The following is a 23,241-nucleotide window of genomic DNA, read 5'->3' on the forward strand; positions in this document are numbered from 1 at the left end:
TCAGAGTATTTATTGTCATTGTTACAAAAAGCACAACGAAACTTTGTTTGGAGCATCCGTACAGCTAAGTTGATAAAGTGCAAAACCCATATAATAAATACCCTTAAGTACCAAGAGTAAACATTTACACAGTATTAGACATACTTTAAGTACAAAAAAAGATTCCACAGCCTACCGGGCTTCTGTTTGTTTGGCTTCCAGAAAACCACGTGACTCCATACGTAAGCACACTGTCTGCTTTCTTAAAGGGGAATGAACATAGCCGAACAACACAGAGTCAAAGCGGGATGAAAAGGCTATATTTTCTTGTTTTATTATATTGCCGAATTTGCCGACATGGTCAAAATTACGTCGGTCATCGTGAAGAATTTCGGTGACAGTAAATTTTCGGTTTACCGCCCTGCTCCAATCTGAGTGTCCTATTGGTCTGAACAGCTATAATGCATAACACTGGCTTATGACATACTCCCATTGTGATTATTTAATATCTCGTTTATTCGGAGAAAACAGTGAACAGGAAAGGGTTATGGAGGGACAGAAAAAGGGAATGTGAAAGACAGAAGAGAAGCATGGACAACAACAAGAAATACATACATTAAATGTCTGCATTAACTATGAATATGTTGGTGCTATCGTTAGCCAGTTGTATTTTCGGTTGACACCATGTGGGGGTTGGGGGGGGGGTGACCAAGGAGAAAGAGGAGGGGGAAGAGACTCAGAAAGATGGGGAGGAGTGACGTGTACAGGAATCAGCAATGTGAGGTGTAGAACCTACACTGTAAAAATATTTAGTGTAAAATAACAGTAAAGAGCTAGCAGCAGGGTTCATTCATTTCTAAGTACATTCATAACAATGCGTGTATAATAATTGTCCATAATACCCCCAATCTTTGCATTGGTTCTTAAATATGAAGAAGCAAGAGTTTGTAAAAAAAAAAAAAAAAAATTGAAGAAAAAAAGCACCTGTCTAATTTGCGCACTCCAAATGTAAACATTGGTCTCATGTGTGGGGGACAAATTTTGTCGCAGCCAGTGACGTTTCCACAGTGATTCACCGCCATACCACTAGATTGGTGTGGCTTTGTCTTTGTAGGGTTTTGGGAGACTCTTGTCGAATTCCTTTAATTTTCCTCATTCGAGACGGAACGTGTGTATTTGCAGCTGCAGCTAATTAATATTAAACAACAAATATTGTCAATACAAATGTTGAAGCGTAGGCGACACAGAAGACGTTTGCGAATGTTTGAAAATGGTTTTGTTGTTGTGCTGAACCGGAAACAACGTTCTAAGCGGACCAATCACAGTTAGATGTTCACGCGCGTTGACGTGATGTGTAGTAGTGGTATTACCAGGATGCCAAATGTGGGTGGGCATAAGTCTTACCTGGTGGGACAAAAAAAAAAAAAAAAAAAAGCTACAATGCTCAAGTAGGTCGAAATCCAGCGTAGTGCTACTGCACCTTAAAACATGTTTTGTTTTCTCCTTGAGATAACTGTTGTTGTGATTTGGTCTAAACAAGTTGATTTTATTTGATTTAGAACACATCCATAACTGAACAGTATGGACATGCAAGTGACAATGTTTTTTTTAGGAAACCTATTCTGGGTCCTCGGTTTTATTATTATTATGGCAGCTATTCTTTGTTCCGCAGCCCCTTTGAGCTCAATTTGACACCCTTAGAATGCTTCAAAATGCACCAAAATCGGCAGTCAGGTCAAGACAGGTGCAATCTTTGATACAGTGTAAAGACAAATTCCAAATACACTTTGTAGCGCCCCAATGAGTCATTCTTTATCCTGTCGACACTTTGAGCCCTACTTTGACCCCCTCAGAATGCTTCAAAACTCACCATACTCAACAGCCAGGTGAACACTGGTGAAAACTTTAATAAAATGTAAAAAAAAAAAAAAAAAAAAAAAATCAAAATATGCGTAAATGTGTGTAACACCCTATAGGAACAAAACCAATATTTCATTTCATTTTTTTTTTAAGGTCCCTCGCCCCCCCGGTAACTCCCCTGATATGTAGTCATGACCTTTGGTGCTGCACATCAGGTTATGGCATAGGGTTGTAATCGGGTCTGCGTTAACGACGTAGGTCTGCCGTCACCGATACGCAGAAGCATAAATCAGCTTTCAGGGTAATGGAATACTACAATTTTTGGAGAAGGGCCAGTTTAGATCAGAGTGGGGATAAAACAAGAAACATATGAGTAGAATAGAATGGAGGCGACGTCAAATAATATAATAATATGGCCTGTAGGCCAACAAAACATCCAGTTTGGTGTTTGCGTCGGTGTGATTGTGTTGTAGTCTGAGGCTCAACTCCCATACATCATCCGCTAATGCATTTAGCTAACATCAAAATTTAAAACTACTAACATAATCAAAACATAAACATAATAAATTTATTAAATAAATAAGAATATAAATAGAAAAATAATTACAAATAAATTTGATCATATTGTAACTCCGCTGTTGTATACATATGAGACACTCGGATTTTGCCTTTTTAACCGCTCACCAGTAAACACCTTTTATTAATTTCCCCCCAAAATTCTTTTTGGGGAAATACAACATGCAACATCTTTTGCAAAACAATAGAAAACTGCCCTCTACTGGCACTCCAGATGAATAAACATCAATATTATACTGTATATCGCTATCCAGCAATCCTCTGAACTTCAGTTTAATACAAAATATTTTAGGTAATATGAGTAAGACTTAATTAACTTACCGTTTATAAATTGGTACACATACTGTAAATCCCAATATAAGTTGAAGGACAAGCACTGAGGAGCAGCATATGTCATCTAAAGTCATCCCCTGAAGAGTCTCCAACATCCAAATTATGGGTAATTAGGTCCTCCAGGATTTGATGGCAAATTATTTGCGGAGTCTAGTTCTTTTAATTTAAATTGGCAAAAAACATAGTCTATATTGCCACAATGTAAAAGATGTCAGATTTCTGACAATGCTCCAAATTTCCAGTCAAACTCAGTTTCCAAAAAATACTGTAGTGTCATGTAATTGAAACATTAACATGCCGTTAACAGCATTTGCCTTGTTGCTTTAATGTTGGTAACCCACAATGCATTGCTAACTATAGTAATGGACCGTTGTTAGCTGGGATAGGCTCCAGCACCTCCGCGACCCTCGTGAGGAATAAGCGGCATGGAAAATGAATGAATGAATGAAATGTTTAACACAAAAATGGTATTTAAGTGTTCAAAATTGGGCGTAAATTTACAGTAATTTTTTACAGTATAGTATTTGTGTGAATTATTGTGAGTAGGGGCATCCTTTTCTCTGCTGCAGAGTTTCTCTACTTGAGTGTGTCTAATTGCACCTAATCATTCGCGAATCCAATCAGACGTGATAGCGTGAGCAGACGAGTGGGTATGCAACGCGGGAGCCGCCCCAGGGCCATGACTCTTCCCCAGCCAATTGGGGGGGGGGGCATTCAGCGCAGCCCATCATCCCCCTGGGACCCAGGGTGGTCCCCTGGACCATCCGCGCCCCCATCAACCTGCTTTCAGGGAAGGGATGAGGGGATGCCACCGCACCCCCAACCCCCCAACCGCCCGTGTACCCGGCCCACCGCCGCAGCCCCCAACCCACACAGCACACCGTGGGACCCCCACAGCTCACTAAGCCCAGAGCAGGACAGGATCCCACCCGGAGCAGGGGATACCTGGCCGACCCACCTGCACCCAGCTAGCGACCTGCGCCGGAGCAAAGGGAGAATACCCAGGCAGAAAAGAGAGGGGAAAGCGAAAGCAGGAGAGCGCCGAGAAGCCGCCGTGGGATCGGAACCCTGACCCCCGCGGCCCAGGCAGACAGGAGGCCATGCCCCGGGAGCCCCACCATAGAGAAAAAGTGTGAGACCCACCTACCGCCCTATTACTGTGCTGCCAGGTCCCCGACTCGCAGCCATTACCCAGCACCGTGATGTGACTGTGTGGGGAGGGTAGTGCAGTGTATGCATTAAAATAGAGGAGAGCCCGGCTTAGCAGCCGCATGGAAGTTCTTCCCAGCCGCACGCCACACTCGCCTTCGCCAAAGCTCCCCCGTGGAGTATGATGTACGTGGTGCGTTAAAAGAGGTGCTGGAATAACGGGGATTGGTGTGAGGGGGCAACTGTCCCAACATGTACCAGCTGTCCAACAACCTCGGTGTGTGATGCATTAAAATCAAGGGGGAGCCCGCTCCGTTCCGACTCTCCCCGAAGGCATGAATGAGGATGTACCGTAGGTGCCAAGGTGAAAGATATTTACAGTGCAGAGTGAAGAGTAAATGGTAAATGGTTTTATACTTGTATACGCTTTTCCACCTTTCAAGGGCCTCAAAGCGCCATCCCATCGCCATCAGACTACTGGTGATGCAGCCCCAGGAGCAACAGTATCTTGCTCAATAATACTTAAGACGAGTTGTTCAGGGCGGAGAATCGAACCTACAATCTCTGGGTTGGGGGGACAACTACTCTACCACTGAGCCACGGCACCCCAGAGTGCGTGAGTTGAGTGGCCCCGTCCGCTAGAACCACCAGCTGCAGGGCGAGAGAAGCACCAGGGCCACGACCAACCCCTGCCCCACAGATAGAAGGGTAGCGGCAGCCGCTGCACACCCGGAGAGGCGGACGGAGCCGGAGACAGGCCAAGGGGATGGATCCCTTTAATCTTAGCATTTTGTCTTATTTAATTTGCCAACTATTCAATAAGTAGAGCGAATAGTAAGGGTGAGAGAGGCCAGCCTTGCCGTGTTCCCCCTTGAGGGTAAAAACTTCGTGAAATAACCCAGTTTGTGTTGACTGTGGTTTTAGGGGCGATGTAAAATGTTATCCAGCGGATAAATGGTTCTCCGAAGCCAAATTTTCTCAGTATTTTGAAGAGAAAAATCCTGTTGACTTTGTCAAATGCTTTATCTGCATTCAAAGAGAGGACAGTTGCTTTCTCTTTGTTATTCTGTATCCTATTAATGAGGTTTAGCAGTTGTCTTATATTGTTGGTAGAGTTACGTCCTTTAATAAAGCCAGTCTGGTCAGTGTAAATTATAGTGGGAAGAATTTGTTCTAGCAGCTAAAGCCTTTGCAATAATTTTAATGTTTGTATTCATTAAGAATATTGGTTTGTCGTTTGCTAGTTGGGTTAGGTCTTTCCCTGCTTTTGGCAGTAGTTTGATTACTGTGGTGTTCATATTTTTTCTAATTTGACTCTTAGCATTAATTTCTAGCACCATTTTATAGAAAAGTGGTGCAAGCATATTCCAAAATTAAGATATGACACTGAAAATCCGTCCAGCCCCGGTGTTCTACCTCTTGGCATATCCTTTAAAGCAGGGGTCCCCATCTGCCGGTCCGTGGACCGGTACCGGTCTGTGGCGCATTTGCTACCGGGCCGCACAGAAACAATAATTTATTAACGACCGCATTCTGGCCGAATTAACCCTGTGCCTCTGCTTAACACACCAATATCCCTGTCTACTCTAGATATAATACTACAGGATAGATTACAATGTCATCATAGAAATCCATTGATTGGACTGCTAGCAGTACATCTTGTTTTGTGTATATATCTACTGTATGTGTGCATGTCCTCGATAATAGCGTATTTCTAGGCCGTGGGCGGATCACATTTGTTCCCGGAAATAATTATCCCGCACACGAGCAAAGATGACTGGAAAACAGATGTCTTTGGAGATATTTTTTACGGCGAAGAGGGCACCTAACGAGCCAGAAGGTGAGCCTACAACCTCGAAGACCCACGAACTGCAAAGGAGTGGCTCCGTGTCCCGTTTGTGAATAGACCTAGTGATTCGAGCATGTCCGTGCAACAGGGGGATCAACTTGTAGCGATCGCAAATGACGGCGACCTTAAACGTACATTTGAGACAACAACTCTACCGAGGTTCTGGATTATAGTCATTCCGGAATATCCTGACATCGCTACGAGAGCATTGAAAACCTTGCTACAACGTCCAACATCATATCTTTTCTAAGCGGGCTTCTTAATTAATGCTTAACGACAAGGCGAAGTCGTTAATGGTGAGAGAGCGGTGTGCAGTTGTTGTGTGCAGCTAACATGGCAGGATGTATCCGAGGAGAACTTTTCTACATGTCGGTCCATGATCAAACGTAAGTTAATATTCCTTTCTTTAAAGAAAGTTTGTAGTGTTTACTTTGGAATCGCTGCATTTGCAGCCATGTTTAACGTTACGCGCATGCGCAGAACCGCATCGTTGCAATTTTTGATGGGTTGCAAAATTTGTCATAACACTGGTCCATGAAAAAAAGACCCAAATATCACCGGTCCGTGGTGCAAAAAAGGTTGGGGACCCCTGCTTTAAAGCATTCCATAGTTCGGGGAGGGTTAGTGGGGTATCGGGCAATTATTTACCCTCCTAAGATATTTGGGGAAATACCGGTTAATCTATAATTGCCTCATCTTGGAATTGCATATAAACACTCAACTGATGGGTAATTAGATTTAAATCAGAATTCCATTCAAGCAGTTTGTTCAAATGGTTGGTTGAATCTACTGTAGCTCTTCAGGACTTCAAGTTTGATATCGGTTCTGTAACATTAAAAAAGAGTTACTCACAATCAGAGAAAACTTGAATGAAAATTTCAAAACTTTATTTCAAATACTGTAATTTAGATACAAGTTAGGAATTGTTAAACCCAATCAAATCTAAATTTCTGTCCTTAAGAATAGGCCTCAACCAAACAAATACAGTACGTATGGCTCTATTAATGTTGGGGAACATTGACATAAAGTGCAAAATTGGAAAAAAACAAAAAAACAAAGGTTTGACACGTACAGTTCTTAAAGCAAGTCAATCACACAGTGAGCAAAAACATCCCTGAGCATGAGAGTGCTGCAGCTATACATGCAGTGGGCAGCAGCAGCAGCAGCATCCATTACTCACCAATGAGTCACATTTCCTCCTCGCTCTCTAACTGTTGTTTGGTTCCTTTCCTTCGGGCTTTTTAACAATGAATCAGCGGACTAATGGGAGTTCTTCTAAATCAGCATTATTTTTTGATAACAGCATTTGTTCCTGGAAGATCACAGGAAACACAAGCAGCAATAAACAGCCCCTCAACAGGCATCTCAATCATGGGGCTGGTAAAAAGGAATTTAAAATAGGAGCTATTTTTATATATTTATAATACTCTAAGAACATCTTAATGGGGTCAAGGAGAGGGAAACTGGGGAAGTGGGCTGAGGACAGTGTGACAGTGCTTTGCTGTCTGTCTTTGTTTGTGGCTGTTGGTGGGGGGGATGCTCTAAGTCCAAAGCATCAGGGACTAACTGAGCTCCCACGCAGGATTAGTCATCATCTTACACCATTTATTTGTTTTCCTTTCAAGACACTTTTTTTTCTGCAATTAGTGCCCATAACACACACGCACATAAAATATTTTGGGCTAGATACCCCAACAGATTCATCAGTGAGGCATCTACTGTATCTTCCTTTTGTCCGATTAACATTGGAAATTAGTATTACATTACGATTGACACGATTCATTGATAATTGTCGAACTGGCAATTATTTTGATAACGATTTAGATATTATCTAACTAAAAATTGTCCAGATTCTCTTATTTAAGCCTCTGAGCAGTAAATATTTCTAACAATATATCTTAATTTTTTTTACATTTTCAATAAAAGAACTAATAGGAAAAGAAAATCTTTTTATTTTACTTTATATTTTCAATACATTAAAAACACAGTAACTACTCAGATTTCTGTAATCATTAAGGAAAGTAGATGATTATGTTTGTAATAATTAAAATTTTTAATTTTTCTTCTTTGACTTTGGAAACAATGATAGCTACATGATATTCACAGTCCAACTTTTCTCAGTGCTATTTTTGGTTATGCACATTTTCTGCTAAAATGTAAAATACAGATTAATTTAACAGGTAAAATGTGATTTATAAATTGGATGACTCGTCAACTAATTAAAAAAAAAAAAAATGTTGACTATTATAGGCTACTATCGATGGCAATATTGACAGTGATCACCTACTACCAGAACTTCCCCGCAAATAAAATAAAAAATCAAATAAATTGGATGTCTATCACAACTCAGTCACCTTTGATACCGGGTTTACAAGACGTTACTCTCCAAAACAAAAGATCGAATAGAAAATAGAAATTTCATTATTTGGAACTGCTATGAAACATTATTCATGTTGAAACAGAATAATAGTTGAAATCTTACAGGAACAACATCACCAAGGATGCTACACAGCTTATAGATCTCTGACAATACTGTATGTTCATATTGTTGTTATTATTAAAAAAAAAAAAAAAAAAATTATCGAGACTCCATCAGTTTTCGAGAATTAATTCTTTTCCCTCATACACTTTCTCACACCACTGTTTGTCACCTAGTGGGTGTCTTGGAAATTTAGTGAACCATAATGTAATCGAGAGATCAACGATGCAAAATTAAACAATATAGGTAAACAGACTTCCCTAATCACGTGGAAAACATGTAGACGGATCCAATGCATACACATTTTCAAATATTCTGCCAATACAATAGAAAACATTAATACCAAACGTTAAAAACATGCAGGATATTTGTTCTTGACAACAAGACCTCTCCTGAGAGGGGTGCTCACACTGTTGCAAATAAGTTATGCAGACAGTAACATCTAGTGGGCAAATTTGGTGATGCAGTTAAAACAATTTAAGTACAGTATGCACTTTGCACATATCGAATAGCAACATTCCACAGGACAGTTTCCATTTTGAATCACTTTTTGTCTCATTGGTTCTCGTCTTCTGACCTCCTATACAGGAAACCATGAATAACAACCATGAGATGTGACTGAGGATGTGTCAATCATTGTATTAGCAGGCATAATATCCATAGCTGATGGAGTAGGATTGGGATCTGGTGATACTGTATAAGTGGAACTAATGTTTGAGGCTAAACAATGAACACCTAATGAATATTAAAATTTATTTGAATGTGTGAAAGATTATGATTATCGTGTATAATTTAATGTGACTGATGATGTTAATTCAGCCAAGTACTCTTCTGCTCCTTTTGCGATATAATGCTTTGTTTTTACCATTGAAGGAAGATTCATGATCGACAAAAAAAGTATTTTGAAAATGTAATGTCGAAAGACTGTACAACAGGGGTGCCCAAGTCCGGTCCTCGAGAGCCCCTATCCAGCTTGTTTTCCATGTTTCCCTCCTTGAACACACCGGAATCAAATGTTCAGCTCATCAGCAAGCTCTGCAGGAGCCTTATAATGATCCTGATTATTTGAGTCAGGTGTGTTGGAGGAGGGAGAAATGGAAAACAAGCTGGATAGTGGCTCTCGAGGACTGGACTTGGGCACCCCTGCTGTACAACAACAACAACAACAAAAGTATCAGGAAAACCTACACGTACTTTACTAAGTGAGGCATATTTTTCCATGTGTTTTGTTCCAAATTGTTTTTTTTTTAAACTATATTAATAGATGATACAGTTGACCCTCATGATACGAGCACAAACCATTCCATGACCAAGCTCCTAACCGTGACATTACAGAAAACCACAGCACAACATGAACAAAACAAAACATTTCGTGTAAGTCAATTTGGGGACATGGTTCATTCTCACTTGTGAGACCAAACGATTCAGATGCACTACAATACAAAATTCTATCACCGGAGAAAAAGAGGGTGAACAGCTGGTGGGCAGATAGGGGATTCCTATTGATTCAAGATGTTTGTATGCCACGTAATGGGATGCCGAGACACTTGGGGAGTCAAAGGCTAGGTTCAAACTACAGGTGTTAATGCACAAATCCGATTTTTTGCCAGATGTGTTTTTTTGGCGTGCCCGTTCCACTGCCTTCGTCCATTGAGACCGTTCAAGTATCATGCATGCGCACTAAGGCTAGGTTCATACTACAGGTCTTGATGCACAAATCCAATTTTTTATCAGATCTGTTTTTTTGGCGTGCCCGTTCAGACTGCCTTTGTCCATTCAGACCATTCAAGTATTACGCATGCGCACTAATTCGCAGTCCGACACGCGCTGAGCAAGACGACCCGCATGCGCAGAAGCATAAAAACAAATGAGCACACATGCTGGCTGTCATCCGTCATTCCAGGGAAATCATATTTTAATTTTTAAAAAGAGGACACAAATAACAGACATAAACAATCCCAGTTTAGGCTTATAGTCAAAGTATATGGATCGATAGCATGCACGCGCTGTCCGTGCATGTCATACACACATACGGGCAGTTTGCCCCGACTCTCGGCCGTGTAAGCAATGTTGAAATATTGCTTATATGGAGCAGACAGAAAACCGATCATTCTCAGGCTTATCCTCAACCCATTTATATTTTCTTTATGACTGTTGTCAAGTCCGACCCTTCCTAAAATGCCGTGTTCAAGGCAAGCTAGGTGTTAATAACGCACAGCTGCACCGGTACCGTAGCATCTCTCTCGCTTTTTGATGACGTAATTGCTGCATGAATTCCGACTGAAGAGACTGGACAGTACAGACCGCCACGACAGTCTGGAAAAATGTGGCCCAGATCGGATTTGAACCACATACGAAAGTGACCCAGATCGGATTTGAAATGGTCCAGTTCTATGCAACTTGTCACGTTCAGACCGTCAAGTTACTGCCTCACTCGAGTCGGAAAAACACGAAAAAATCAGATTCGTGCATTAAGACCTGTAGTATGAACGCAGTCTAATTCGCAGTCCGAGATGCGCTCAAACCCGCATGCGCAGAAGCTTAAAACAAAAAAACAAAAACATAAAACAAATTACACATGCGACATGCTAGCTGTATGTCATTCCAGAGTTATATGATTGATGATTGATTTCCAAAAAGAGGACACAAATAACAGAAATTAATAATCCCTGTTTAGTCTTATATTCACAGTTTATATGGACTGATAGAACGCATACACGCACACACATGAGCCTTGACGTGTGTGCGTGAAATGACGAAAATTGTGAAAATTGTAAGGCTTATTCTTTTCTTCATTTTATTTTTTTTATGAATGTGGTCAAGCCCGCTTCGTGCTTAAAAGCAGAGTTCAAACTAGGCGCTAATGCCTACATGGCTGCCGTCCTCCGTCTCTCTTGCTCTTTGCCGACATAATTGCTGCATGAATTCCGATTTGGGAGTCTTGACAGTTCAGACCGCCAGTCACGTTCTGAAAAAATGTGGCCCCGATCGGATTTAAACAACATATGAAAGTGACTCAGATCGGATTTGAAATGGTCTACTTCTATGCGACTTGTCCCGTTCAGACCGTCAAGTTAATGCCTGACTCGAGTCGGAAAAACACGAAAAAATCGGATTCGTGCATTAAAACCTGTAGTATGAACCTAGCCAAAGTGAAGTAGAGCGCTCGCATGCCAACTTGCGGAATGCCGAGGCAATCGGACATGCCAAGCGAGAGTGGCTTTTCTGGATTTCGCTCGTCTGGTGAAAATCTGCGCGCATAATGAGCATTATTTTCTCTTGTCATGACGCTTGTATCGTGAAAAATTAGTCAGGTGAGGTGCCTGAATCATGAGGATCCACTATACCTGTATATAACCCCTTAAAATAAATGCAAATTTAAAATACAAAACACTAAAGTCTATTGACATTATAAACAAAAACTGTAGGAAATTATTATTATTATTTTTTTTCAACAATAGCTTGATTTTCTATATTAGAGGTTTGATTTATAAAAAGCATAGCATACTGTAAATGTCAAATTTTTGTACTTGGATAAAAAGAACAATCAGTGCTTAGAAAGAGAACAGTTACATGCTGTACAGCTGTAAATCAGTCAAAATGTCAGAAATGTTCTCATATGTGGGTGTCCAAATCATTTTACTGTTAGTGTGTGAATCTTTTCCTTCTAGGACCATCAAAAATTACTGTTCAACTATGTTATTGCAAGTGTGACGGTAACGGTTGGGTACTTGTTTTTCATTGGACAAAGACTTGGGGACTGTTCCTAAAAAATTAAGCAAGAAGCAACAATGATCTTTTAGGTTAGCTATTAAGAAAGTTCATATATTAGTATTTAAGACTGTGAAACCAAAATTCACTTGCAGCTTAAAATAATCTTCATAGTTTTATTCAATAAAGCCGATACCCTTTAGTTTCCATGGCGCATCTTATAAATTTGTTCCTTCTGTTCCCAATTCAAGAACACAAAGAACATAAAAATCAAGGTCTTGGTGAGGAATATTACTCATTTTTCGCTGCCACGCATCTGTCGAAATCCTGGACGTGAGGCACATGACGAGGTGAACGGGTGTGTTGCCTAGGAGACGCCATGATGAAAAAGTACAGCCATTCTTTGGCATCAACACCTAAGCCCCACCCACAATGGAGGAAGTGTGTGTGTGTGTGTGTGTGTGGGGGGGGGGGGGGGGGGGTCACAGGTTGTGTGAAGGACAGCATGATTTTCTGTATGAAAATTTGTCTTCTTACATTTCTATATTTATTGACATAATCCTCCATCAATAAATAATGAGGGCGGAGAGTAGTCGTGACTGGCAGAGATTGTTGCTGCAGCCTTGCATCTAGTGAAAAAAAAGCACCAAAACTCAAACTCAAGTAATTCTTTGTATTGGTTTATTGTGTTTGAAATAGCTATAAAAGTAAGAATTACAAAGCCTCGGGAGCTATGTGGCAAAACACTCTTGCAGCATTAAATAAATAAAGTGCTTCATCCTGATCCAATGCAGCGGTTGCGTGAAAAACATGGTGTCGAGAAAAGAACGACAAGTACGTTGTTTTGTGCGTCGTTTAAATCAAGGTCAAGTAGTCACAGCCAAACGAAGTCGCCCACGCAATGCCATGCTTGGTCATTGTCTCTTTCTTTTTTCCTTCACAAACTCCCTAATGGTGTTTCTCCATTACATTTGCAGCACATTGGGGCAAAAACGCAGCGGCTTCTCGTGGGAATGCGCCTCATGAACATGCATGAGGACGTATAAGCTATTATCTCCTGTGCATGCACAAAAACATGTGTTCTCAATGCTACAATGTGTAGATGTGTACAATGTGATTTCCTGTAAGAAGTGAAGGATATATTTTGGCAGGTTGGCTTACATGTGCGCCCACTTTTTTTTTATCAAGTCTTGAAAGGCGTTCCCACGTCATTCCCCTTTACAGCTGCAGTGGGCGCACTGCTGGTTAGTTTTCTGCAGGCAAGCAGCTGGAGAGCGAACCTAATAATTAAAGGAGATTAATATTTTTGTAGACCGTTGAAAAACAAAGATGTGCCTCATTCACCACTAGATGTCAGTATATGATCACATGCAGATAGAGAGTTCAGCCTCACCTGGGCTTGGGCTCGAGGGGGCCTAGCTGACTGGTTATCTGGGTGGTTGGGTGTCCATGGCCCCAAGCTTTGATTGGAGTAAAAGTCCATTGGGTAGACTTCCTTCCAGTCCGTTTCCTGGAGGGCCACCGCTGCCTGAGACAAGAAAAGAGAGAGGCAATACAATATAGAGACCAAGATGTTTGCAATGTTATTTTTTGCTCCAGCAGAAAAGAATTTTGATTTTTTTTTTTTAAAGTGTAGTGTCACTCTCTCTGCAAAGAGACTGACACTACAGACAAGACAGGTGTCAAAATATGGAGCTTGGAGAACAGGTGCCATTGTTAGGTTGTGCGCAGTTGAATAGCAGTCCAGCAGCTGTTAGAGAACAGAAGCAAGAAGGAGAGCAGGGGAGGTGTTGCAACGAGGGTCAATGAGTTTTTATTGTGGAAATTTTACTATCAGGAAAAGACAAGCGGAAAATAAATATTCATTCCATTCATTATTGAAGACTGTTGCTCTTTTAATATTATTTTTTTCTGGTAAAAGTTGTCTTAGAAGTACATTTTCCCTCAAAATTACTATGTAACAGAGTAAATGTTACCACTAGACATGTGCCGGTATGAGATTCTGACAGTATGATAACCTTAAGCAACGGTTTCACGGTATTGCATTTACAGCTCTAAAATGTGTTACTTTGAGATATCTGGGTTAGAAAAAAAAATCCTTTGAACAGGATTTTTATTTTTCAAAATATGTTAGTAAATTGGAACATAAGTATAATTTTTAAAAAAAATCATCACAAAAATAACTCTTCCAAATAAAATGGAAATAAATGCAGTCCTTTAGGTGAGTGTAAACCCACAGCCCCATCCCAAAACTATTACATTCAGAACAAAAATAATTGAATTCTTTTCCCTAAAAAGCACATGTGTATGACTCGCATCATATTTACATTATACACACACACACACTCTTTTTCCCAACACAGACTGTTGCCAGAGAAAATAAAACAGATGTTTTACCACTGCTAGACACACTAAACACGCTAGAATTAACTCTCGTAGCTGCTGGGAAATGTTAGTGATAGTGTTTACGAACTTTTAATTTTGTAGAAATGCAAAATCATATTGGAGGCATTGCCTCCTCAGCAACCACCCTCCACAAACATGTTTTACAGGTCGGTTGGCCCTCCTCCTCTAAGCTGCGACTGTCAGTAAATTTTCTGTAACCAAAGTATTCCCATCACCAGCGATTTTGTTTGCTTTGATGCGGGGGGGAAAAGATCAGGAGTTTCACCTCCTCTAGCCATCGTGTAGCACAGCTGACTCACTGAAACTGAGCAACAACCGGTGGGGGGAGGGTTGTGTTCAGTTGTATTTATGACTTATTTATATTGAAATGCCAGAAGAAGACGGACAGCTACAAAGCGTCTCAGAGAGAGAGAGAGAGAGAGAGAGAGAGAGAGAGAGAGAGAGAGAGAGAGAGAGAGAGAGAGAGAGAGGGAGCGAGACACGGCTGTGAACCTACATTCATTGTTTATGCTTGTAAAATATCTCTACAGAAACAACGCCTGTGTGTATCATCTTTTCTGTTGCTGTTGTGTGTTTTCCACCCGCGATCGGACACTTAGAGCCAGTTGTGTGGTTGTTTGAATGATGTGCTAATGCTAGGGAACGCATGCTAACCGTTTATGTCATCGCTGTAATAGCACCTAATTATCATTTATTTACGCTGATGCGAACTTGTTTGGTATCGAAATTCATTCAGCAAATTATGCGGACGTCCAGCATCGTCATTTGGGAGTTTAGCTCGCTGTATAGCCAGGACAGAGCCGTAGCGTCCTGGTGAGGACAGTATATTTGCATTTCGTTGTTCATGCATCATCATACTGTACACTTATTCAGCATGTTATTTTCTATTGTATTTTTATATTAAATTGCCTTTCAAGATTATATACTGTATCTGTTCTATGTGTTGGATTTTATCAAGTAAATTTCCCCCTAAAATGCGACTTATACTCCGGTGCGACTTGTAGTCCGAAAAATACGGTACCTTAGGGACGGTAAGACGGAAATTTTTTGCTGTTTTGAAACCTTGACGTTTTCATACCACGGTACACCTTGAAACCAGTAATCGGCACATGTCTAGTTACCACCCACCTCTGCATTGCATATATACATCAAAAGGTTCTATGTTTGTTCAAAGAAAATACTTATTTGAATGTATGGTGCTTGTACTGGTTTGAGGTGTTTTGTTTAACAAATTATTTACTTGTCATTGAGTTTCTAAGATTCCCAAAATGTGTTTCATACGGCTGTCATTGAGTAGTTACAAGATGAAGGTGAACGATTTTGTGCAAAGCTAAATGAGGATTGTTCAGACTTGTGTTCTCTCTACCAGGTGCCATTTTCAATGCCAAAACATACGCTTGATTTATTTGAATGAGACCAAGGTCACTCCTGCCTCTCTGTTTTCTACTCTACATAAAGATGCATCTAAACAAATAGTTAAAACTCATGTGAAAGGAACCAACTCAAAGCAATAATTTCTCACAATCTCATGTTTTCCCCATTACTCTCTTCTCTGTCCTTATTTTGGCACCCCTCTCCATCCTCTCCTCTTCACTGCGCATGCTAGCTTGCGCCGCTAATCCCCGCTCCGACAAGAGAGCCGAGTGCGTCTTATTGACTATAAATATAACATGAGAGGCCCTGAAAATAAGTGCCCCCGCCCCACCAGTCCCTCGTCTCCGGGCTCACTCCGCCCTCCCGGCTCCTTTCCCTCCCGCTGCTGTCATCTTTCTAAATGCCATAGCACTAGTAAAAGCACTCACTAGCAAAAGACTATTGTGGGATACTTCCCTCAAACAAGCGCAGCTTTAGATTTTTTAATTTTGCAGATGTTGTTAAATTTTAAAAAATGGCTACTTGGGACAGAGGAATTGGATCTGACACATGAGTGGAAAAGCAAGGCACTGGATAATGAGAGGACAAAAAAAAAAAAAAAACTCTTCCTATTCAAGGTAGTGTGTCCCTTCAGAGACATTCTACAATTGTGTGTGAATGAAATAATAGCTAAGATTAAAAACCATAACAACCATTCTTTTGTCATTATTTTTTTGTGGAGGGCTCGTTTTATTTTATTTTTTTAAATATAGCAACAGAAGCCACCAGTATTGAAATGGACCTTGTTGAGAAACGCTCGCGCTCCCTTTTGACAGCAGGTAGGAGCGGCGAATGGGCAGCCGGCAGGGGATGCTGCACCTTAGCATGCAGCCGCGAGCCCCCCCCCGAATGAATTCACTGCCATTTAAAAACACTTTGGCTGCGCTTAACAATGTAGCTGCTTAGCTGGCACAACAAGGCATCAGTCAGCGGTGCCACAAGACCCTTGTGGGCGTTTAAAGAGCTGCGGGCGGGCAGCTCATGCAATTGAACGGCAAAAATGAGTGGGTCATTTACCTCATAGGGAGACAGTAGGGGTTTTGAGAAGGCAGAACCCCAATCGATGGACAGCCGTGGACACGCAATTTGCACCCACCTGCAGCAGAAAAGGCACAAATCAACGCACTGGATAATTATGCTGTCACAACTGATTTGTAATAAAGCAATGAAGTGATTCAAAAAGAAGTGAGGAGGCACTCTTGAAATTGCTGTCAGAATTAACAACATTTGTGTTTCCAGCCACTGTAAGAAGGATGAATAGCGATGAGGTAATTACTCTAATTGTAGCTAAACAATATTATATGACAATGGTGTATGCCATAAAGCAAGCAGCACATTTGAAGTGTTTTGTGTGGCAGGGTTCCCAGCATCCTCTTCGAAGATGTTTTGTGCCAGAACAAATGTAATACAGACCCCCTAGGGCCATGACAAAGGTGTCATGCAACTACAGTGATACCTCTACAAACAAAATTAATTCATTCCAGGACCTTGTTTGTAAGTCGAAATGGTCGTATGTTGAGCAGGTTTTTCCCATAAGAATACATAATAATTTCATTAAATTGTTCCACAGCCCAAAGACCTAAACTAAATCCTTAATACTGTTGGTACTATTAAAAATGGCAATCACACAGAGCAAAGCAAATAAATTATAAATAAAAATCGGTATAATAATACAGTAAATAAGAATAATTATAATAGTTACTGTAATGATGTAACAAATTGGACTCTATTGAGGCGGAAGTGTTTTGCGTACTGTACCTGAATGCACCGCGTGGCTGACGTGACCGTGAGAAAGGTGCGGTGGAGATTTTTTCTCTTTTATTGTTCTGTTGTCATTAGAGTCAACTGCTGCTGACAGTGGGCGTTGTGTTGCAAAAGTTCTGAAAGAAATTATTAAAAACCTGACGAAGCTGGCGATTTCTTTGGTGATATTACCACAATAATAATACTACAATAATAATTGTCACCTTAAATTAAAAAGATTAGAGAACAGCGGTTGGACGAGGACTGTCGAGAGTGTAGACATTCTACGGCCGTATTGTCAAGCCAGTTCACGGATGCGCACACCACGCTGATGTTTTTCAATCATTTCCATCTTCATTTCAATGGTAAGCGTCACCTTTTTCATTTTTTTTCACCACCTGCACTAACATTCTTGGAACCCATGTTGATTTCTCTCACAAGAAAATCCGCTGTGCCTTTGTCTTGCGGGAAAACAGAGAAACTGCAGCGCTGTCATAAATTTTACGTCGGATGTCAAAAAGATCGTGTGCTGAAGCGATCGTATGTCGAGGTACCACTGTACTTGTAACTTGATGTTTAATCACAAAAGCTAATGTTTAATGAAGGTTGGAAAGTTATTAAGTGGGACTTTAAATGAATTTCACAGATCACACTTCGGAGTTTACCCCAATACCCCAAATTTGGAAGCAGGTATCCCAAAAACATGGGCAATTTTAAAATTGAGAAAGCTGTTTTGTTTAATGTGGGTGAAGCATGGTTGGATCATTATTTAGAAGACCTATTAATATGAGGTTTCACAAAACCGTTTACCATTAATTCATTCATTGCCAGCTGTTTTCGGAGCAGAGTTCCACCTACTGCCAGCTGTTTAAAAGCATATTTAATGATCTTTTGGGACCCATGGAAAATTCAGTTCTGTGACCATACAAACACCAAATCTGCCAAAAGAAAGTGCAGCAGACGCTCTTATTTCACAAAGACAAAGAGATTTTCAACTTTTTCATTCTTTAGTAATTAGCATCAGAACTTGGGTTGGTTTTACCAGTGTTATGACCAGAAAAGGGAGTAACTGGATTTTTGTTTGCATTACTCGAACACACGGAATACAATTAATCAGGGAATAGTATCATTTCTCATACAGTATTTACTGTGGGACTGTACTGCCCTGACACACCTAGTGTAGAATAGATAGCACACCATAGTTTAATGAAAAGAAGCAGAATAAATACACAATGCCCTCTTATCATAGAAGCCCAATGTGTGCGCCACGAGCAAGATTGACGCACTAAAACTTGCAAATCAGTTCTGCAAGGACAAAGCGCTCTTTGTCCGACAAAAAGTAGAGCCAGCCCGGATAACAAAGTTGATAGCAGGCGCTTGGGACGTCAATACCAGTGTCGGTCGCTGTGGCAACCACATCCCATCCACCTAACCTAAACAGCCCAAAACCGGCCAGAGAGAGATGATCACAAAGCAACGCCCGGACACACCTTCAGCCGGCCCACTACATCACGGACTTACAAACAATGGACACTGAGATAACACAGATTTTGCTGCTCGGAAACATGTAGCCTTGTTTTGGATCCAGAATTGTCCCTCCGTCATCTGTTTTTGCCTTGTTTTTGACCATTGTCGACGAATAAATTGTCAACCTGCTTTCGGCGAAACATAGAGTTAGTACAAAGGGTTAACATCAGAGATGAATGCGCGAAATTCCGCCTTCCCGATTGGCGCGCGCGAAGCAGCACCGGCAGAGCGGCACTTTGTTTGGCTGTCGCTGTTTCCGTGTGGCTTGACTGGGGAGGCGAATTTCAACAAGGGGTTAAAAGTTAAAGCAACACTTGGTGACTTTTCAACCATTACAAAATATATTCATAACATTTGTGATAATATTGACTGAAAAGTAGTTGAATGACACCTCTTTAATACCTTGATGGGGTCTGTATCGCTTTCACCGGCACTAATTAACTTTGAGGAGGGTGGCTTGAACCCTGCCACACAAAAAAACTACAAATGTGCTGACTGCTTTACGGCATACGTCACTTCTGCATTTCCCCATTCATTATCAAGACGGAGGTTGATGCGAATGCTTTCGTGCGAAATCTGCAAAGATGGCAGAGTAACAAGAGACAACAAAAAAATGTCTGAGGAGGGAAAAAATGGCAGGCTACCAGGATATACAGAATAAACATTGGCCCGGCTTTCACTCGCTGGCGTGACTAACCCCCCCCACCGACCTTGTCAGCGCTGACGAATGGCGTACAGTACGCAGGCTATTTTTAGACCGTGACGTCGCATCGTAAAGCGGAAGTAAAGCTGAAGTGGGACATTATAGACCCGCCCTCGCATAGACGCAACGTAATTAGTGCTACTTTTCTCCGGTAATCTTTCAAAAACGAATATGCCGATCACGCATTGCTTTTTTTGGAACTTGTAGAAACGACTCTTGACATTACGACACATGAGGATGTTTTCTTCATACGTTTCCGGAAACCAAAAACTCGGGAGCAAAAAATGTGAAGACCGAATCAACTTGCGCGGACTTTAACACCAGTTCGGCGAATCCATTCACGTTTCATATGCAGTAAACATTATGTTGGGTTGGCATGGTCTTTCAGAGGACAAAGAGGTAAGCCATTTTTATATTTTTAACTTATTTTTTTAGCGTAACGTTGTGCCGTACTGCTTCTGTCTGACAATGAATGACCTGAAAAGAATTACAATGGTATCTGACTGCCACTGTTACCGTTTCTGTTATATATATATATATATATGTAAAAAAACAACTTTAGTAAGGGGGAAGTGTAAATAAATTATAGGATTAAGATGTGTTATCAATGAAAAAATTAAAAGTGTTCGTTGGCTGTCACTGAGTAGCATTTGCGATCGCTACACAAAGCTAACTAAATTACCCCCAAGAACGGTAAGAGACGTAGGACAACCAGAGGATATATAAGACAGGGCTGATGGTAAAGGACAGCTTGTTGAAACAGGAGAATGTCATTGTCAGTCGCGTCGATAAAAAAGCCAAAGCTATGCTTAGGTCAGCTCGTTTTTTTCGTCTTTTTCAGCCTTCGACACTAAAGCCATCTCTTTAACTGAACATTTTTATGTTCTTCCACATCTTTGCCAGTCAATTTGGCACCATGCACATCATTTTCGGAGAGAATTGGTAGGTTTAGCTCTGTAAACATCTCCTTCGTACACGATTTCCATTCATTTCCCATTAGGGACAAACGGTGGCTTGTCCCTACTTAGCAACAGTAGCTAATGTCATGAATATTAATGAGCGGAAGTGACGTGTTGCTTGCTGTACGCCATTCAGGTAGGGTGGGGGGTTAGCCACATGCTTGCTAACCGACCAAAACTGAAAAGCTTCCAAGTGTTTCTTTAAGAGAAGCTTAAATTTCACAGACAAGCTGCCAAGATACTCTTCAACGAACAATCCTTAAATAACATACTTAAATACATTTGTAAGTGGTTAAAAACTGTTGGAATCCAGTGAATGCAACTGAATATCAAGAGTCTTAATTGTGAATATAGCTACAGTAAAATCGCCAAAATTTAGGAATTACACAATATTTCCCAATTCATATAAATGATGAATTTGTGAAATTTTGTCAATCAAAAGCTAGTAGTATACAGTTAAAAAAAATGAAGGCAATTTTATCTAAACTCCATTATGATGCAGAGATTGTTATGATGCAAATACATCTCAGTCAAACAAGCGGAGTCACAAGACACCAAAAATCTTGTTAGGGAGGTGTCTGTGTCCACCCTCACAAAAAGCGGCCCTGCAGCCCTCCCTACACCTGATCTCAGGCATCTGTTTGGTGAGATGTGTCCTGATTAGCAAACAGCAGCGCTACACAGTGTGAATGCTGAGGCATTCAGGGGATGAGTGATGCCGCAAAGAGTGTAGGTGAAAGGTAGGGGCATTAGGGGGCAAAAATACAGTAAGAGGAAAAAGAAGATGTTAGGTGAGCACAAATTAAAGAGAGAAAAAAAAAGCGCCACTGAGGTCTCCATGGAGGTAGCCTACATACAGTAGAAGGCTGACAGAGTGGAGGGAGGGAGTAAGCAAGACTGGTGGGTGTGGTCTGTGTATGAAAGATTTGAGGAAGACACAGATAGTGTCAGGAGGAAGAGCAATAAAGATGAAGCAGATGGAGGCCAAGTTGGTGGGGTAGGAGGCAAGGGAAAAAATGAAAACAGGAAGATTGTCTGAGAGAAGAATGTTTACTCTTGAAAATGCATGAGGGGATCTGAAGGGGGCAGCTGGAGGGAAGAAAAATGAAAAATATTAGGGGGAAATTGGAGTAGGAGAAAAAGAATAGTGCAGGTTAGCTAAATCTGATCCTTGGGTTCAATTTGACTGAAGCAGCCCACTCTTGTCCCAAATACCAATGATGGAGCTCCAGCTATTGACGAGTATAGATGAAGCACTATAAATAAAGGCCAAGGAGATAAGGTAGATGCATGATGCTGCTTAAAGGAGGAAGAGATGGAGCAGAATGGGAGGAAGGAATAAAAGTCCAATCGCTTAAATGTCAAAATTGCCTATCTGTCTCGTTTTCCATTTGCCAACTTTGGCAAAGTTTCTGAGCGGGTGAATTGATTGCACAGTTGACTTCAGCTCGACTCTGCTCTCCGTCACACAAGTCCAGCCTCTGGGCAAACACGTGGCATTTTCCTATTTTCAAATTCATTTTTACCCCCCCATTTCAAACGTCTCCACTCCCTCCCCTGTAATTTGAGAGCCAGCTGAGTCACACACCCTTGCACCAATTGACTTGCTGGAAATGAAACCTTTAAATCCATCCGATGCGGTTAGTACAGTAACTTGGAACCACTGATGTGGCCTAATTCACCACTAAAGACAAGCATCTCAGAACTGGAATAACGTGAAAAGGTTTTAATCAAGTTCTTAAGTGCAAGCATGAATTTCATCACATACGTAAGTTGCATATAGATGTATTAAATGTTCGCCAGAGGGCTTAAAGAGATTTTAAGCATGGTTTAAAGCAGAAGAGTAGTTAAACAGCAAAGCAGGACTCTCACCAAGTCCATTGGGTGAGGAATGAGAAGGTCAAAGAGGGACGTCAGACAAAGCAAAGAACCAGGGGTTATTTTAACAGACTGAGGTCCAGCTTTGTACAGATCATATTGATTTTGAATATTTGAACTGTATAGGTGATTAACTGCAATACTGGTTGAAAAGAGGGAGTGTTTAACTGTTATATCTCATGGACCAGACTGAATACCCAGTGTGCAATGAGGAACAAACTTTGGCACTTGTGATGTTCAGTTCATAAAATGGAGACTCCGGCATACAAACATAAAGAGGATAGACCTGAAACACTGAAAATATAACATTTTGCACGTGTACACTTGTCTTAAGGGAACTGAGGAAATGACATTTTGGTTCTATATGCTTTTTTTTAATGTTAGTAACTGATGAACAACCTATGAAAATAATTCACAGTTTAATATAGTATTATAAACAGGGGTGCACATAATTTTTTTGCCCAGGTTCTCAGAGGAGGACCTGGAGATGTGACTTAGTCCTCATTGAGCTTGAGAGCCGATCCGCCTGATGCGATAAAATTATGACAAGCTTTACTTAGAGCCAATTACCTTTAATTAATTATATAAACAATTAACGCTTGATTAACATCAACTAGCACAACAAAATTGCCATTACTTTGAAGTGAAATGTAAAAAAATAAACATAAAAGCACTA

At 40.9% G+C, this 23,241-nt stretch overlaps 1 protein-coding gene across 2 annotated transcripts in view; it reads right to left on the reverse strand.

Moving 5' to 3' along the window:
- Positions 1–6,803: 6,803 nt before the first annotated feature.
- Positions 6,804–23,241, reverse strand: part of dph1 (diphthamide biosynthesis 1) — a 138,603-nt gene continuing 122,165 nt past the window's right edge. Inside the window, exons 10-13 of one of the 2 annotated variants that reach the window (XM_057838453.1) lie at positions 16,773–16,851; positions 13,330–13,464; positions 13,098–13,216; positions 6,804–7,058 (exon numbers count right to left, since the gene is read on the reverse strand). In XM_057838453.1, coding sequence (XP_057694436.1) covers positions 13,145–13,216; positions 13,330–13,464; positions 16,773–16,851 — 286 coding nt within the window. In that variant the 3' untranslated portion in view covers positions 6,804–7,058; positions 13,098–13,144. Of the gene's footprint in view, positions 7,059–12,546; positions 12,566–13,097; positions 13,217–13,329; positions 13,465–16,772; positions 16,852–23,241 lie in introns of those variants that run through there. The other variant, XM_057838454.1, reaches the window with a different exon arrangement.

Source organism: Corythoichthys intestinalis, chromosome 6, assembly GCF_030265065.1.
Source record: "Corythoichthys intestinalis isolate RoL2023-P3 chromosome 6, ASM3026506v1, whole genome shotgun sequence".
NCBI lineage: Eukaryota > Metazoa > Chordata > Actinopteri > Syngnathiformes > Syngnathidae > Corythoichthys > Corythoichthys intestinalis.